Source organism: Cydia pomonella, chromosome 27, assembly GCF_033807575.1.
Source record: "Cydia pomonella isolate Wapato2018A chromosome 27, ilCydPomo1, whole genome shotgun sequence".
Lineage (NCBI taxonomy): Eukaryota > Metazoa > Arthropoda > Insecta > Lepidoptera > Tortricidae > Cydia > Cydia pomonella.
Genome location: NC_084729.1, coordinates 4,863,557 through 4,881,057, shown reverse-complemented (window position 1 = coordinate 4,881,057; position 17,501 = coordinate 4,863,557). Strand labels below are relative to the sequence as shown.

The 17,501-nt window shown below is 35.5% G+C and overlaps 3 protein-coding genes across 10 annotated transcripts in view; 2 read left to right on the top strand and 1 right to left on the bottom strand.

Moving 5' to 3' along the window:
- LOC133532412 (serine protease Hayan-like) overlaps positions 1-4,834 on the top strand; it is a 50,100-nt gene extending 45,266 nt beyond the window's left edge. Inside the window, exons 7-9 of the mRNA XM_061871061.1 lie at positions 498-589; positions 989-1,149; positions 3,879-4,834. Coding sequence (XP_061727045.1) covers positions 498-589; positions 989-1,149; positions 3,879-4,712 — 1,087 coding nt within the window. The 3' untranslated portion in view covers positions 4,713-4,834. The remainder of the gene's footprint in view (positions 1-497; positions 590-988; positions 1,150-3,878) is intronic.
- Positions 4,835-4,931: 97 nt separating this feature from the next.
- On the bottom strand, positions 4,932-13,850 carry LOC133532405 (uncharacterized). The gene is made up of 2 exons (XM_061871049.1): positions 10,809-13,850; positions 4,932-8,455 (listed from the first exon to the last, which is right to left on the bottom strand). Exon 2 carries the CDS (start codon positions 8,447-8,449, stop codon positions 5,057-5,059), a length of 3,393 nt encoding a protein of 1,130 aa, XP_061727033.1. The 5' UTR covers positions 8,450-8,455; positions 10,809-13,850; the 3' UTR covers positions 4,932-5,056.
- Positions 13,851-16,178: 2,328 nt separating this feature from the next.
- Positions 16,179-17,501, top strand: part of LOC133532413 (zinc finger protein 37 homolog) — a 46,822-nt gene continuing 45,499 nt past the window's right edge. For 4 of the 8 annotated variants that reach the window (XM_061871069.1, XM_061871065.1, XM_061871068.1 and 1 more), the window contains exon 1: positions 16,180-16,317. In XM_061871069.1, the coding sequence (XP_061727053.1) occupies positions 16,313-16,317 (5 nt within the window). In that variant the 5' untranslated portion in view covers positions 16,180-16,312. Of the gene's footprint in view, positions 16,601-17,501 lie in introns of all 8 variants that reach the window. The other 4 variants (XM_061871067.1, XM_061871066.1, XM_061871063.1 and 1 more) reach the window with 3 other exon arrangements.

Genomic DNA, 17,501 nt, shown 5'->3' with positions numbered 1-17,501 from the left:
GTCAAGTAAGTCCCCATAGGTACAGTTCCAAGTATTTTCAAGGTCGCAGCCGTAGCCGTCATCAGACACCCAAAGTACAAGCTGCCTCGGTCCTACTACGACTTGGTGCTTGTCAAACTTGTCAACGCTGTCAAGTAAGTCGCTATAGGTACAGTTCCAAGTATGTTCAAGGTCGCAGCCGACATCAGGTACCCGAAATACAAGCTGCCTCGGCCCTAATACTATAACTGGGATTAACTGGAACTCTATTTTCAAGTCCTTCCGCTTGTAATATTAGTTGTTAATTGTTGAGCAATATGCTTTTAATCTGTCGCGTCACTCGTAACATCTAGTGTCCAATAGCTGTACTGTTAAATACACTACTAGACGGTAGACGCTAGATGTCGACTACGAAATAAGCAGCGTTTTGATTACGCGCTGGTCAAGGGGATTGATGGGCTAGAGTTATTAGTCTCTATAGACTTTACCGAATATGGCAATCTGTTCATGTTTTCCAGGTTCTCCGAGGTGGTGAAGCCAGCGTGCCTGGGCACCGCCCCAGCGGTGGGCACGCCCATCATCGCCACTGGTTGGGGCCGCACTGAATACGGTAAGACATTTGGTAACCGTCCGAGATGGTGAAGTCAGCGTGCCTGGGCACCGCCTCAGTCAAGTGAAAAGTGAAACACATGCTATTCCCATGCAAGATTTCGTGTAAATAATAGTGTATATTTAAGTAAAGAGAGGCCTCTAGCCAGTGTTATATTTAGGGTTGCCATACGACCCGTATATACGGGACTGTCACTGTATTTAAGTATTTTTACCTGTCCCGTATATCAATACCGCTGTAGACTAGCTACATAAATGGTCACAATCATCTCTATGTAACCAGTTTACTAAATTTTTCTAATACGCACAAAAATCTTTATTTTACTGAAAAGTACCTGGTAAATATTAAATTAATCAAATGATTTTAATACTATTAACAACATATGAATGTCATTTCCAGGAGGCGACCAATCACTGGAGCTCCGTAGTGTATCTCTGCCAGTTTGGGACATAAACCGATGCCAGGAGGTCCTCGGGACCTCGCGCAAGCTGCCTCAAGGACCTTCGAGGGACAGCCAGATCTGTGCTGGGGAGGAAAGGGGAGGGAAGGATACTTGTCAGGTAAAACATCTTTCTCTCCCCCTAGCATTCACTGCCATCGCGAACGGGCTACGTTCGTATCTGATGACACGTTTTTCTGCTTTGCGGGCATTCTATGAGCTGTCCCATACATAAGAAAAAACATACATTTGTTCAAAGAGCTACAGAATAAAAGACAAAAACATAAACTCGAATTACCCGCACCAAAATTAGAAATATACCGCAAAAGCCCTAATAAAATATTATAATCACCTCCCCAATTATTTAAAAGCAGAGGAAAGGGTCACTACGTATGCCAAGTAGTTGGAATCGTTCCTTGCTGAAAAAGCATATTATTCAGTAACCGATTTTCTAACTGATAGTTTTATTAAGAAGGATAGTTTTGATCTCCTCAAATTGTAAAGCTAGTTTGTAGTTATTTTAATATTTAATTTAAGCAAATGTTTGCCATACCCTATTAGGGTCTATGAGATACTACTATTTTGTAACAACTTACTTTTTTACCACGGTGCAATAAACGATTATGATTATGAACCTACTTTCTTTCAACGTTTCCAGTCATTTATTTTACTCAGCTATTTTCACATCCATTATGACATAGATAAAAAACTTGTATACCTACCTGCAAATATTCAGAAAATTCACGTTTCACAATTGGGCAGTTTCACAATCACGAAACAACGGTAGACAATTTCGTGGAAAGCTATGCAGCTGGCAGTGGCTGTGTTAAAGATTAATGAATCTAATATAACTGGATCAGGCATCAGCTTGGCATAACCGAACGGGATAGTCTTATGTATCTTTCAGTAGGAGTAGCGGAAAAAGCGCTATTATTGTTTATCCTTGTCACTGTCTGATTTTTATTCGTAAATTTGAATATGGTTTCTTTTGGGCAACAACCCGACCAAATTACGTAGGTTGTTTTTGGTACATTGTCAGAGATGTTGAAACGAATTTTTAATTTTGTCGCATTGTGTACTCGTATGTTCTGTTTCTGTCCCTCACGGGTGCACGCGTATAGCACATCTATAGGATACTACCATATATGGGGATCCACCGTACTGCTGCTCAAAATACGCTGACACAGGTTAAACCATGACTTGCCTACAGATTTACAGTCGGATTTGCATTTGCCAAAATTGCGGATGTTCCATGCACATGGAAAAACTCCGCACCCTCGTTGACCTCTAGCAACCTTACTCACCGGCAGGAACACAGCACTATGAGTAGGGTCTAGTGTTTGGCTGCGGTTTTCTGTAAGGTGGAGGTACTTCCCCAGTTGGGCTCTACTCTAGATCTGAATTGACATCCGCTGTGATGCATGCTGTGTCCTACACAGTGCCCATACCTCTCTTTTGGACGTAGTTTAAGCACACGCCCGACTTTCTTCTCATATTGTACGGGAATCTAAATTAATGTTTCCTTTATTGCTTATGTTTTTTTTCTGAAATTTCAGAAACAAATCATGTGTGATTTTCAACGCCCGGAAATCTCCCGTCATTCGGAAATATAACCGTAATTTAGATCCAATTTATGAGTCGAAAATGTTCGTTCACAGTCCACAGGCATCATTGAGAATATTTAATCGTTGACATTGATATTAAGGAATCCTTTGTTGTACGGAATAGGGTTTATTTCAAAATGATGGACGTTTACAAAACGTCTGGCCTAGTAGGTAGTGGCCTAGTGACCCTGCCTGTGAAGTCGATGGACCTGGGCTCAAATCCTGGTAAGGGAATTTATTCCTGTGATGAGCACGGATATTTGTTCCTGAGTCCTGATAAATTTTACATATTTAAGTATTTATATATTATATGTCGTTGTCTAAGTACCTACCCTGAAGTCCCTGAACACAAGCCTTGTTGAGCTTACTGTGGGACTTATTTTCCTGAAATTTGCGTGAACTTTTCCAGCTTTTTGGAAACTTTCCGTAACTTGCACATCTGTAGACATGACGCGCGCCATGCGTCACGTTCGACCGCCGAAGGCTGTGGTCGCGTCCATAGCAAGAGTGTTTCAATGGAACCATATTCACGTCATCATATCTTGGAAGTTCTAGCCTGACCTTACGAGTACCTCGTCGTGTAATCATAATCATACGACCTTCGTAGCAACGGCGGGGCGTTCATAAAACTCGATTACCACCGCTGCCGTGCTAAGCAAAAATGCGGTATCTCAAATGAAAACATTAAGCATACAAACAAATTGAAAATATTTAAGAAGTGTAACACATCTTACGGTAGATGTCGCTAGGCTCCCTAAGGCTCATATACCTTTGTGTTTTCTTCTATGAGCACGTATAGAGTAAACAATATAGGTTAGATTGTATATTGCATATTTTACTAGTCATTTTATACAAATATATGATGTATACTGAAATTAAATACTGTTAATTAGAATAGAAGACTCGGCATATTACTAAAAAATAAGTAATAAAAAAATTAATTTAAAAAAATCCTTCATGATAATACCATTACATGACACCAATTTTTCCCATCGCTCGCACAAATGACTAGGACTAGACTACCAATTCAGTACCTACTTTATCCTAGATCTTAAAAGAAAAGCATGCTAAGACCGACTTGCCCAATCAGAATGTTTGACGCGCCTACCGCGGACATCGAAGTTACCAATTAAGGCGTAATTAGAGTGACAGAGAAAAATGCTCGTATTTTATAAACTTCGGTGTTCGCGGTAGGCCTTCTGTTTTGTATTATTGGTCATTAACTGCATATTCCCTGTATTTTCAGGGTGACTCCGGTGGACCCGCTCAACTTCAAGAGGACTGTATCTGGCGTGTTGTAGGAGTGACGTCACTAGGCAGGTCCTGTGGCGCTGCTGAGACCCCAGGCCTCTATGCCAAGATCCAACGGGCCTTCGTAGCTTCCCAAATCTTCGGTTCACAGAAAATGAGGAATTATACCAACAATAATCAGAATTATGGAAATAATAATGATAATTATGGCAATAATAATGCCAATTCTGGAAATAATAATGCCAATTCTGGAAACAATAACAATTACTATGACAATAATTATAGGGGCAATAATAGACAGGAGAGTGTAAATAATGAGCGGCTAAATAATAATAGACGACCCCAAGGTAATAGTCAAGATAATGCGCAACGTCCTGATAGAAATGTAAATAATTATTCTGGAAGTCAAGGTGGTGTAAATAATAAAGAACAAGACGACATTAATAGAGGTAGACCTTATAATCAACAAGATTATAATAATTACGATAGACAAGGCAGTAATAATAGACCAAGTTACACAACAACGACAACACAAAAACCAAATAGAGGCGTTATTTCCTCAGACTATAATAATGGTAATTATAATAATCAACAAAATTCCCAAAATTATTACACTAATCGGAAACCTGTAAGGACTAATAATTATGAAAATAATAACTATAATTCACAAAATTATGGAAGTAATAATCGGGATCAAACAAATTATGATAGAAATGACAATTATGGATACAATAATCAGCGAACACAAAGAACACAGAATAATTATAATGACAATAGACAGTCAAATGTTGAAGATTATACGGTGAATAGACCATGGTGGTTAACATGAACCACAAATGCTGTTTCTACCAATTGGTAGATGAAAATAAGTATTAAATTAATGTTGACATGTATTTGAAATACTCTAAATTTATTTTTAATTTGTAAATATAAATGTAACTACCAAATAAAGGTTTTATTTTATTTTGCGTAACTAATATATATAAAACTAATAATATCGGAGATACTCATACCACAAAAAATAAATGAATAAATAAAAAAAGCAAAATAATACAACTAAGTATGTTTATTGTTTAAATGTTAATTCATTTGTTTTTGGTATTGCTATTTATTGCTTGTATTTAAATTTATCTATTCTAATTTAAACTGTCCTTAGGTTGTTAAATTTAACAATTAATCCATACTTGATAGTTTCTTGGTAAACATCTTCGCTACCTTCAACCCCTTATGTTCTATCTCTCTATGTCTCTGTACTTCGCACGACTTGAGATTCTTGTGACACACCAGACATGTAAATATGAACTTCCTTTTCATTGATTTCCTTCTTTTATTCACTTTTGTCACTTCTATTTCATTAGCTTCTTCTTTACGCGTAAATATTTCTGGATGATCTTTTTCAACATGTTCATTGTGATATTTCTGTTTCGAATATACTCCGCAGAATGGACATTTTTGTGCAATACATTCTTCGGATAAATCTTCGTCAATCTCATTTATATTATGTTCTTTCTGTATATGGCTTACAAATGATGTGAAATAGGTGAATGTACAACTGCAAATGTGACATGTGAATACGGTGTCAGGTTTTTTACTTATTTTATCCTTTAGTTTTGATGCTATTATATCTGCATTAGTTATTTCATTGAAAGATAAGGAGAGGATTAGCTTTGCTTCATTTTCGTCCTTAGGACAATTATCCTTATTAACTCTGTTTTCACTTAAACTCTGTCTGCTTTGACTACTGTAGTCAATTATTATTTCTTTTTCATCATTAACTGTCTTTAGGACTTGTTTTTCGATTTCCATTCGGTTATTATGAGTATTAATACGTAATGAAATATCATTGTCATCAATAGATATGGTTGGTACCCAATTTGGCGAATTCATTGCATTTTCTATATTTTTGCTTGTTAGGTTGCCATTTAATACCGATAATGAGTCTAGTAACATTGTATCATGTAGGCCAGCTATAGACAGCTTGTTGTTAACTGTAGTAGAGTAAGCACTACGCGTATCTTTATTTAATATTTTGTGATCAGTAATGGACTGACCCTGATTTTTATTCAATTCTTCATCAATATTTAAAATATCCTGATTACTTTTAGATTCTTTACAATCTGTACCTTGTCGCCTGCGTATGACGGTTTGCGCCCTAATTCCAAGTACACTCTGAGGCATATTTACTTTTACTGTGTCATTTCCTATCATTGTCCTTTTTTCTTTACCTTCGCCTGTTTGCGTGAATACTAAATTAAAATATTTAGTCTTGTATAACTTATAACAGTTTTGAATGCAACTACACACATCACAAATTTTAGCTCGATTTACATGTTTTTCTACCCTATTATCATCATCAGTGCTGTCAAATCGGGGTAAAGAATAAGTGGACACAGAACAGTATAAAGGACAAATGTACTGTATGTCTGTTTTCAATCTACCACTATTCGTCCTTTTTCCCAAATTATCAATTTCCTTTTCAAGCGATTTAGAAAATTCTGGAAAAGTGTCTTTGACGAGCTCCTTTACACGTGTGAAGAAAACTACCAATAGTTGTATACTAATATCTTTTTCTACTGCATTACCTTCTCGATCAGCTCCTTTTTCTTCATGTGTCTTGTTCACCTTATGTATAAAGTCAGCATTTTTGTCTAATGCAGCTCCATGGTTTTCAATTTCTTTAGCAGTTGTTTCGATCTTATCATAAGTGTCGCGAATTATTCCTGATGCAGCTAAAGCATCGGACTGGGCATTCTGGTTATACGTCCTTTTTTGATAAATATGTTTAGTACTTAATATTACTGTATCTGGTCTATTCGTCATAACAGGTACTCCTGGTTTACAGATATCCATATCTGATTCAGGTTTATTCTCGCTCAAAGTAGTTTTATTGCTTTTTATATGGTCTTCCATTGTTCTATAGGTTAGACTGTTTTTATATTTGTATACAGGTACATCTAGATTTCCGGGTTTTTCAATTATTTGATTTATATGCAATTGAGCTTTTGATATTTTATTTCCTGTACTTAAAATAGATTGCAGCTTATTGTCATCTTTACTCGCATTTCTTGGCGTGTTAGCAGCTGTACTGGTTATTTCTTGTTTGCGAGATACATTCAGTTTAAAATTATCGTTTCCATTAGCATCATAAATTTCAGTTTTGTAGGGGTTGATTCGTGGTTTGTAGCAATACATACCTTCAGTTTCTGGATAGAATGCTTTTCTTGTTAACATCGGTTCTCTGCAGGTATCCATATTGACTAAATCAGGTCTGTAAATGTGAGGAAATTCTACTAATCTACAGGGATCCAAACTTAGACCTATAGGTGGTTTATAAGCATTGTTGTATACATGCCAGTTGCTTAAGGAGCGTTCATAGTCTTCCATGCTTATTACACCTTCTGGTCTGTAAGCATGCCTGCTCATTGCTTGCCAGTAGTCATCTAAAGCATGGTCAGGCATATAATGATTGTCAGGAAATCCATTGGTTATAGTATTGTCATAATCGCTTCTCAATAGTTCATGTGGTCTATAAGCATAGTAGGTAGAAGCGTCTCTTTCTATTGATGTATACTTATAATCATTAAGTCTAATCAAATCCGGTCTATCAGGATAAAATTGTGGAGCTCTGTTTATTTCAGCGCGTCTGTATTCATCTATGCTTAACATATCTTCTGGTATATAATGATGATTGTGTGTTTCCCTGGGCATTGCATTATACCTGCAGCCATTTGTGTTTAAAGTTGGTCTTTGAACGTGGAAATGAGTGTATCTGTTTATTGGATCATGACGATAAAAATCATTTCTCAAAGGAAGCTCAGGCCTGTGAGCATGTCTGTGTTCATACCTGTCCATTATAGGGTAATAGTCACCTATGCTTAAATCTACTTTTGATCTATCTGAATCAAGGTATCTATAGGCGTGTCTTGCAGTTTGAATGTTAGGTAAAGTCCTCACATCTTGCATATAACCATCCGTTCTTCTTTTAAAAGTATTTTCGTTTCTATGATGTAGTATATCTTCCGTAACATATTGAGATTCGTAACTTGGTTTGTAACTGGTTGTTTCTGCAATTCGATTTTCTCTAACACAACTTAAAACTCGATTTATGGATTCGTCCTTGCTATCTTGATTTCTACCCAGAAAAAGCTTATGTAAAGTCCTGTGATCTCGAATTTGATTTGTGATATCTCCATTTATTGAATCACTTTTATGCGCTTGACTATTGTTAAGCATTTCATTAGCTTTCGCTTCTTTTACTTGTATATTTTTAAGGTACTCTCTTCCTATTTTATTTGCAGCACTTATTAATTTTTGAACCGACAGTTCGTAGTCATCGTCATCATCTATAACTTGTATGTAATCGTCATCTGAATTCTGATCGCTATTTTGACTCTGTATTACGCTTGTTTTTTGAAGTTCTTTATGAGAATGTTGTTCCATACTCGTGTCTTCGTTTTGTATATATTTATTGATTATTGGTCTCATTTCTTCGTCTCTGTCACTTCCATGTGGTATTTCCTCTCTTTCATCGTCTAAGTCTATAACTAGATCGTAATCTTCATCCATATTTACCTGAAAATATTAATTTAAAAATTATGTAAATGTTTGTAAGTTTAAAATAGAGCCGTTGATCATAAATAACCTAAAAGTCTAGTCGAATTCATCCTTAGCCGACTCTTGGACATTAAGGGCGTGTTTCACAATATCCAAGTAATGTTTGCTACCGTTTTGGTTCCGTTTTTTGCCATTTGGCTACGGAACCCTAAAAACTATTAGCTACGTTCTAATTTCACATGTTTTTCATCATGTTTCAACATGTTTTTGTTATGCATTCTGCATCCTACTATACATATGCATGCATTAAAAGGTTAACATCGAAACGTATTTTGGATTTATTGCCGAAAAACTTCACTTACTTACCCTAAACTAACAATGTGCAATTTGATGACAATTCTGAAAATTTCTAATATATCTGAACACTTTCATTTCTGGAAAATTCTCTTTGCAACATTGCTACCCTAAATGCCAACAACCTTAAGTTTAGTCTGCTTTACATAAATACATATAATCACGCCTAGGTATTTCCCGGAGGGGTAGGTAGAGACCACGGGTTTCCACTTGCTACGATCCTGACATACCTCTTTCGGTTCCTTCACTTCCAACACATTCCTCATACACGTTAGCCGGTTTAGGCTCTGGACCAGGCCTTTCTTCAGGAGTTCCTCGATTTGATCAGAGAAACAATGCCGGATTTAGAGGTCTGGAGGCCTCGGGCAATAAAGGAGTAGAGGCCCCCTGGCCCCAATTTTTTTCCAAATAAAATGGTAAATTTTCCGAATTCTCTATTGTGGGGGCCCCTCTTTTGTGGAGGCCCGGGGCAGTAGGCGGTTGCCCTCCCCTAAATCCGGCCCTGCAGAGAAAGTCCACCGAGGTCTACCCCTTCCAACTACTTCTCACTTATACACTCTCTTAGTTAGCCTTCTTTCACTCATGTAGTATGATTTAAAATAATTAAAATGACAAATACCTCAATAACATAAAACAATAATAAAACTCACATAAAATATTGTACCCTACGTCAGCTCTATCCCAATACTGTTACGGAAAATTAATTATTTTATTATTCTGACTAATATACCTACGTCCTTCCTTATTCAGACAAATCAACCTAATTATAACGATTAAGTGTGAGTCACACCAAATGAGTAATAATCTTGCTTATTTATACCAAAGCTTACAATATAAAACCACCCAACTACAGTCAAGTGCAAAAATATGTATCGAAACAATCGTCTCATAAATATGGTACTACGCTCTTATTACACTGGAATAAGATGCTATGGGATATATTTTTGAGTAAGATTTGTACACCCATATTTTTACACTTGACTGTACATATGTACATAAACCCACGCCTGTATTCCCAAAAGGCAGAGCACATGAAACTGCTAATTTCAGTGCCACTTCTAGCAGTTAAGTGGTTTCAAAAAATAATTCTGTGGCCCTAGTGAAAAAGGGTACAAGTCTCTGGCAGCGCAGGTGTAAAGGGGTGTAAGTTCCACGTAACACTTATGCCCTTATACACCTAAACTGCCAGAGACTTGTACCCTTTTTCACTAGGGCCACAGCATTGTGATATTGCATTGTGACAGATTACCTTATCGCCTACAACACACTTGAAACCATATCCCACAATCGCCTTCTACGACACCCACGGGAGGAGAGGGGGTGTCAAATTCTTAACCCTTATTTTCTATACATCTCGCTCGCTAATAATACTAATATGCCAGTACGAGCGAGATGCATAGAAAGTAAGTTACGCACACGCTAACATATACGTCAGTGTCATATCAGTGACAAGCTCGTGGTAAGGCTACTTAAGAGTCCCCTGCAAGCGCGGCCGATTTTCCTTCTCATACAATCTGAGTTTCGTTCTCATTTTAAAACTACGTGTTGGATTGTAACGAAACTTTCCACATACAATGACATTAGGTATATCTAATCCTGTAATTAGTTTATAAAGCTACAGTTTATAAAACAAACTAAATAGAGCAAAAACTTTTTTATGAACAACTTAAATTCGCTATATTTTTTAACTACATCTGTAGGGCTAAGATGGTTGGCTCTTTATCATTTGTCACCATGCCTGTCACGTTTTAACAAGTATGTAAGTGCGAACGTGACGGGCATAGTGACAAGCGATAAAATGGGAACCATTCTGCCACTGCTGAAGCTACAAACTAATTACAGGACTATATACAACTTATCTTATTATAATTGCAAACTTTTAGAGCAATCTAGCTAGTCGTTTTAAAATGAGAGCGCCACTACGTTTGTATGGAGAACCGAGCTTACTGAAGACACGGTGTTTAGAGTTTAATATAGGTAAGTAACTAGATAAGTAGGTATTAGGTAATTTACGTACCTGTTTCACTATCTTTAAATGCACTGTACTTTATTAATCACTAATTCACAAATGTTTATAACATCACCAACATGTTCAAAGAGTTCTTATGAAATGACAAACTCTGGTGATAACACAGAACACAGGTCAAAGGGTATTCTGTACAACACTTGAAATTAATTTTATACTGGCAGATATTTTAACTCATTCGATGTTCAACCTTAAAGTGATATAAATAAAGTGTATGTGTTTAGCGTTATAACTCTGAACTGGATTTTAAATACAGACTTTAATTTGTTTGTGTTAAGGTAGAAATACAAGTGTATCTCGTCAATGTTTCTCCCGAAATAGAAGTAATCGTAGTGTACGTTGGTATAGCTATAAGTAATATAGCTGCCAGTTAATTGACTTGATGAACATAGACAAATAAGAAGTAAGCATAGAGTGCTGTCTCCATATATCAGATTTGTTAACAAAAGCTTATTATTTTCGTAGGCGACATCTAGAATCGAGTAGCGGAATTATCAGTACCGCTACTTGACGCAGATACAGACAGCCATAAGTGCGACCAAGATGGCGCATCACGGGATACGATTCCGCCATGTTTACCCGACTTCCTCCAAATTCTTTCGAACCGCTCCAAAACATATTCGCATCGTCTCGCTCGTCACGCTCGGCAGACTCATTCGAATCATGAATGACAAAGAGCGAGCAAGGAACACAGATAGATGAGTTACTGAGCGAGTTAAATCATCAGTGAGTTGAAGGGTGAGTGAGTTCAACCAAAAGATATCGTTCATTTAAATCACTCACTCGTAAACGACACATGTCTAGTTAAAATACTGTTCATAATACTAATGTAGCGACACTGTCAATTGATATGAGGATAATAACAAAAACAGCGTAACTACATACACTGGCTGGACCATTTGAGGAAGATTTTCAACTAATTTATACCTCAACCACTATAGTCGTTTAATTTGTTTTGTGTTCAAAACAGTCTGGGATCAGAGTAAAAAGGGCGTAACACCACGCAAGTGTGATTACACATACGCTATTTTGATTTAGTCGGAGACGTTCAACAGATGAACATTGATTACTGGCATCCCATATGCAGCACCACGTCATCCTTTAATAAGCTGACTTCTAAAAGTCAATGAGGGCTATCGTTTTTGTGCTCACCACTTGGCGCCACTGTAGATGTAGGTCCAGAAAAACAGCGTCAAAATTCTGCAATACTTATTTTTTATAAATCCATAGATGCAGACTAAGATAAGTCGGCAGCGGTTTTGATAGTCCAGACGGTGCACAGTATGGAAGGTAGAGGCAAGGAACAGAATCTCCTTAGGTAGAACTGTTGCAAAAGTATAGGGACCGTGCGCGTTGGAGGGTCTGCCATCTTGTGGCCTGAATCGGAACCATAAACATGAACATGTAGTCATGTACACGTCACGTGTTTTCTTGTGCATAGTAGGTTCTGCCATCTTGTGGGCTACATCGGAACAAAAAACATCACATTTACGCCTCGCGCCAAAAATCTGACGGCTCCTGAATTTTGAAGCTGAATCCATATATGCTCTTTGGCTGAATCCAAGCTGAATCCAAATCCAAATGTGACGTTTAGTAGGCCTCGGGTCGGGAGATTTTTTTTTTATCGATATCGATATTTCCATAAATATTATGTAATCATGCCGAAAATAGACATAAAAAATAAACTGCTGTAAAATAATTATGAAAAAGTAATAGTCTTACAAACATGTTTGGCAGTAGGAAAAGCGCGAAATAAAAAAGCCCGTCTACTATTTCTAAATTTGCCGCCTCTTCTACCGACAAATTATTTTACCAGATTCAGAGAAAAACAGCTTGTATATTTTAGCGCATTTAACCATCAAATCCATATGACTTTTTTACAAATTAAAATGGGAAGAATACAAAGACGGTACAGTATTTTAAAATATAACTGGGGCAATAATTAACATACTTACTTTAGATACTTTATTTAACTTACATTAAGCAAATTATAAACCTTGTTAAGTTGTTACAAATTGAAAACAAAACATTGGCCTCGTTGGCGTAGTTTCTTACACTTTTTCTGTTAATTAGGCCTGTGTGTCTGTCGCTACACAAATGCAACAGTACATGCTAGCAAAGAAGGACAAGAGATTGGGAAGGTTAATTAAAATAAAATGGCATTTTGACAACTTAATTTTTATTTTTATTTCATTACGTTTTAATTAGAAGCAAGGGTTTGGCGAAAGAGAATGTCACCAATCGCCTGTTTATTAAGTTTACGCAATGTTACAGGAAGACCATTATATAACATACCTAGTATGGTATGGACAAGCTTACAATACAGTGAGTACATTTAAAAGGAATACATTGGCAGAGCTGTGTTGATCATACTTACATACTTACTTAACGATATTAACGATATAATGGTATAAATGTAAAAAATTGTTTTTTATTATAGACACTGATCAAATGTATCCTAACGAAAAAGCCAAAGGCTCTAGTGTTTTTTTGAGCTTTTCGTAACAGGTCGAAAAATAGAACGAAGTTTACAACTGTTTACGTTTTACAACCAAACTGATAAAATGTGAATCTAGGATTTCAAAGATTGAACAGTGAGGCAAATGGATAGGTAAATAGCTTAATTTTATGAGGATCTCGTTAATTATAACGCCTAGCTACTTAATGTTATCATCATTTACCTTATGGGCCTAATTTATTTTATTGTCGCTAATATAAAACTGTAGGCGCTTATAAGGAAAACCTGATTTGGCTAAAGTACGGTGATCATCATTTGAAAGAGATACGAATAGTAGGACAATGATATCGGACTCTAAGGACCTCTTTTCCTTTATTTATTTATTTTAATTGAATAATGAAATACAAATAAAATGTGTAGGTACTATTTTTATAGTACTATTTTTTTATTTATATTAACTTTAAGACTGTGATATAAATATGATTATTTCAATTTGAAATGTTTTTTTAAGTAGATAATTTTATTCAATAATTTTGCTCATTTATTAAAATAATACAATTATGTACTTTCTATAAAATTTTACAATTTTATTAATTTACGACTTTCTAAATGTTATTGTGGGAAATTATTTAAATATAATTTTAACTATTATTGATCAAATTTAGTTTTTCTAAAAATTTGTTAAACTATTATCAGAACTAGTATTCACATTAAGCATATTTGTAACTAAGTTGGTTTAGAAATAACGATTCCTCCTATGTTAACGGTATTTTTATTTTTAAAAATATGTATACATGTAACTAAGTGTGACATTTTTAAGGAATAAAGAGGCTATAGTATAATATAACGGACTCTAGTCTATGTACGTATAAAATATAAATCTGTGGTTTTACGTTCAAGGTTGTCTGGAGTTTGGAGGGCAACGACCTGGCAGGTAAATAAATAGGGGCCAAGTTGATCTTTACTCTAATTCCTTTTGTTAGTATGTTTATTTTTTGAACATCAAAAAAGAGTAAGGTCACTTTATAGTCCTTCGACTCGTCCATCAATTATTTATCGAAAACAATTCGTTCAAGATATATTATATTCGTGTAGCTTTTTACATCTTATGTATTTATTCTCCTTAACTTAGCCAATAGAAGTTCTGGTTCATAAAGAGACGAATACATAGCATACGATACAATCAAGCTAATGGTGCTTGGCATACTGGATGCGATTCGCACGTCACTCTGTTGTGCGAGCGGGATGTAGTTATAATGCGCGCATAGCGTTATCTCGCTCAGACATCTAAGCGACGTGCCAATCGGATCCAGTGTGCCAAGCGCCTACTGTTGATTTTTGAACCTTGTGACAATGACAGTAACATAAAATTCCTAGAGTCATTGAGGTAATCCGCATATAAATCCATAATTCACATAAGTAGTTAGCCAGTTACCTTAATATGATCCTGTTATCGTAATAAGACTACCCGGGAGCATTATTACGATATATATAATGTATACCACTTAATGTGGTATCAATCTGTTTGTATATATATAGTAAGATAGTTATAACTTGCACCTTAGTTATAAGCATTTTTATTACATAGAGAAGGCTGCAGACAGCCATCTATGAATCTGTCTGTTAACAAATGTTATCATTTTTAAGTTTAATACAATAGATAGCAAAACCAAAATATTCCCGATTTTCCCGATATCAAATATTACTGGAAATCGCATTGTCCCTTTCTGATAATCTTTAGCGAATAACCTCGCTAAGTATTGATTATTTCTACATGTGGGTTAGGCCGATCGATTTGAAGTACGAGTTAGATAACAAACAATACAATACAATTCAGTATACATAGTTATTCGTATATCTAGGCATAAATGTCTAACTATTATGCGTCATTGGTCTTTATTACAAATTTAAGTTTTAAGAAACGGCTATAATCTTGATGTGTATAGTAACTAATCTAATTAATGGTTAACACAATAACCCACCTAATTAACTATTAGTTAACGAGATGAACTCAACAGAAAATATTTACTTACGTACATCATAAGAAGTCAATTACTTTAATTAGAAACACTTATATTTACAGGTATTTAGATGATATTATAATTTAAAACATATTATTTGTATTCCTATTTGATAAAATAATTGAATGCCTAAACAGACGAAGATCATTATAAAAAAAGATGATTCGAATTTCCTCAGCTATAACAGGTTGAATACGTAAGCGCTCGACGAGTTGCGATGCCGAGTTACACAAAAGAAACAACCTCGGGCGCCTCGGTCGCACAGCGATAACACGGCAGCCGATAACGACGTCGAGTAGGTAATAATACAATGCCAACTCGACACCCGACCTACCTATAACTATCGCTTTTCCACACTGTCTTTCCTCCACTCGCCAGTCCCACACCCAACAAAATGTTGCATGCTAAAACACAACGAACAACCCTTTATCGATAATTTTAAATTTTTAAAAAAGGTGTGTCGCATCACTAATTTTTTAAAGGAAAATATGGCAGTTTATTTTTTGCAAATTTCCTTATTATTACGAATTTTATAAAATTAGAATGCCAAGCGACTAAATACGGAAGTAGGTGAATGTGAACAATTCGATCCGAATGATGGTACAGAGAGTCGAAATTGACACTTTAATTAATTAATTACATAAAAATGTTATATATTTCTCAGTGCTAATAAATAGTAAATTCGTTTTTAAGTTTAAATAAATAATGCTCTATTTACTGATATGAAAACATTAAATAACAAAAATTTGATGAAACTAAGTTATTAGTTTGGACCAAAATCTCAATGACACATCAGTGTAGTCGAGTGCTTTTAAAATGGCCGTATTATGCTCAGTGTTGCCAAATAAAAAATACATTTATCTTTTTCTTACATTTCGTAGGCAGTAGCATCACCTTATTGCTAGTGTAATGGACGTCGAGTCAGTTTTTAGGTTTCGCGTATTTTGTTTATATCTACGATAATCAGCGGCGCAAACTTTTGTAATCAGTTTTAAAAGCTTTCCTACGGCACAATAATGTAGTGCGTGCATTTAATTACAATCAAAATCGTGTGTTTTACGTATTATGTTCAAGCTTTACTTTGCACTTCTAATGTACTTCTACAATCTGAAGTAGCGTAGTTATTAGTTCTCATTGAATTGTTTAAAAACCCAATCTATCGTGTTATTTAAGTTCAAATGAACTTTATTTTGTTATGATAGTTGTTTTTGTGTGAGTTTTACACTGTTATAAGATACGGAAAGGGTTTTTTTTTCGTAAATATACTCTACACAAAATGGGCACTTGTTTGTTGTAAGAGCGAGGTAAGTTCCATGGCACAGTTTTATGTCTATAGTAATATTTTTACAGTTCTAGCTGATGTTGATAAGCTTTGTAATTATATTTTCACTTCATGTCGTGCATCTCTGAGTGGATTTACCTTATTCAATAAGATTTCCGTGTCATTATAACTTTTCCACCTTTTATGACATTTTCATGTATCGCAACAATTAAGGACCGGTTCATTATGATTGAAATTAAGTGTGTTGTTTGTGTTGAAATGAATTTTCTTTAAGTTGTGTGCATGCAATCCAACCTTGCCCTCACTAATAACACAGTTCATTTATTATTACTTAACCTATTTGTTTGTTATTCATATTTATACTATTAAACGAAGAGTCGCAAAACAATTTTAAACATTTATTAATTTTAAAAACTTTCCAGCAAGTGGTTTACAACATTCCCTGTCCAAGAATGAGAATGTCCAAAATAGAGCTACAGTGTAAACTATATAGCAACACTCAAGAGACTGGACACTTTTTGTTATAGAGAATTTTCATTAAATTGAGAGAAATTAATTTCATTAAATAGAGAGAAATGACTATTAAAGTAAACCAATTAGAGCAAAAACAACTATAATAGCCAACAAATGTTGATGTTACAGGGAGTGAATTGTTATATGGAGTTCACAAGTGTATTTAGATCTCTAATTTGTGTAGAACTCAAAAGAAATTTTAGTATACGTTTTTAAAGGCTAATTATATAGTAGTAACACTAAACCCTAAATTACACTAAATTAATTAATTAGTTAACTAACACTAGACCCTACTCTTAGTGTTGTGTTCCTGCCGGTGAGTAAGGTTGCCAGAGCTCAACAGGGGGGGGGGGGGGGGTTAGGGTCGGCAACGCGCATGTAGCTCCTCTGGAGTTGCAGGTGTACATAGG

Bases quoted from the DNA above. Each gene is read 5' to 3' on its own strand.
- LOC133532405 (XM_061871049.1), bottom strand. From the start codon at position 8,449: ATGGATGAAGATTACGATCTAGTTATAGACTTAGACGATGAAAGAGAG.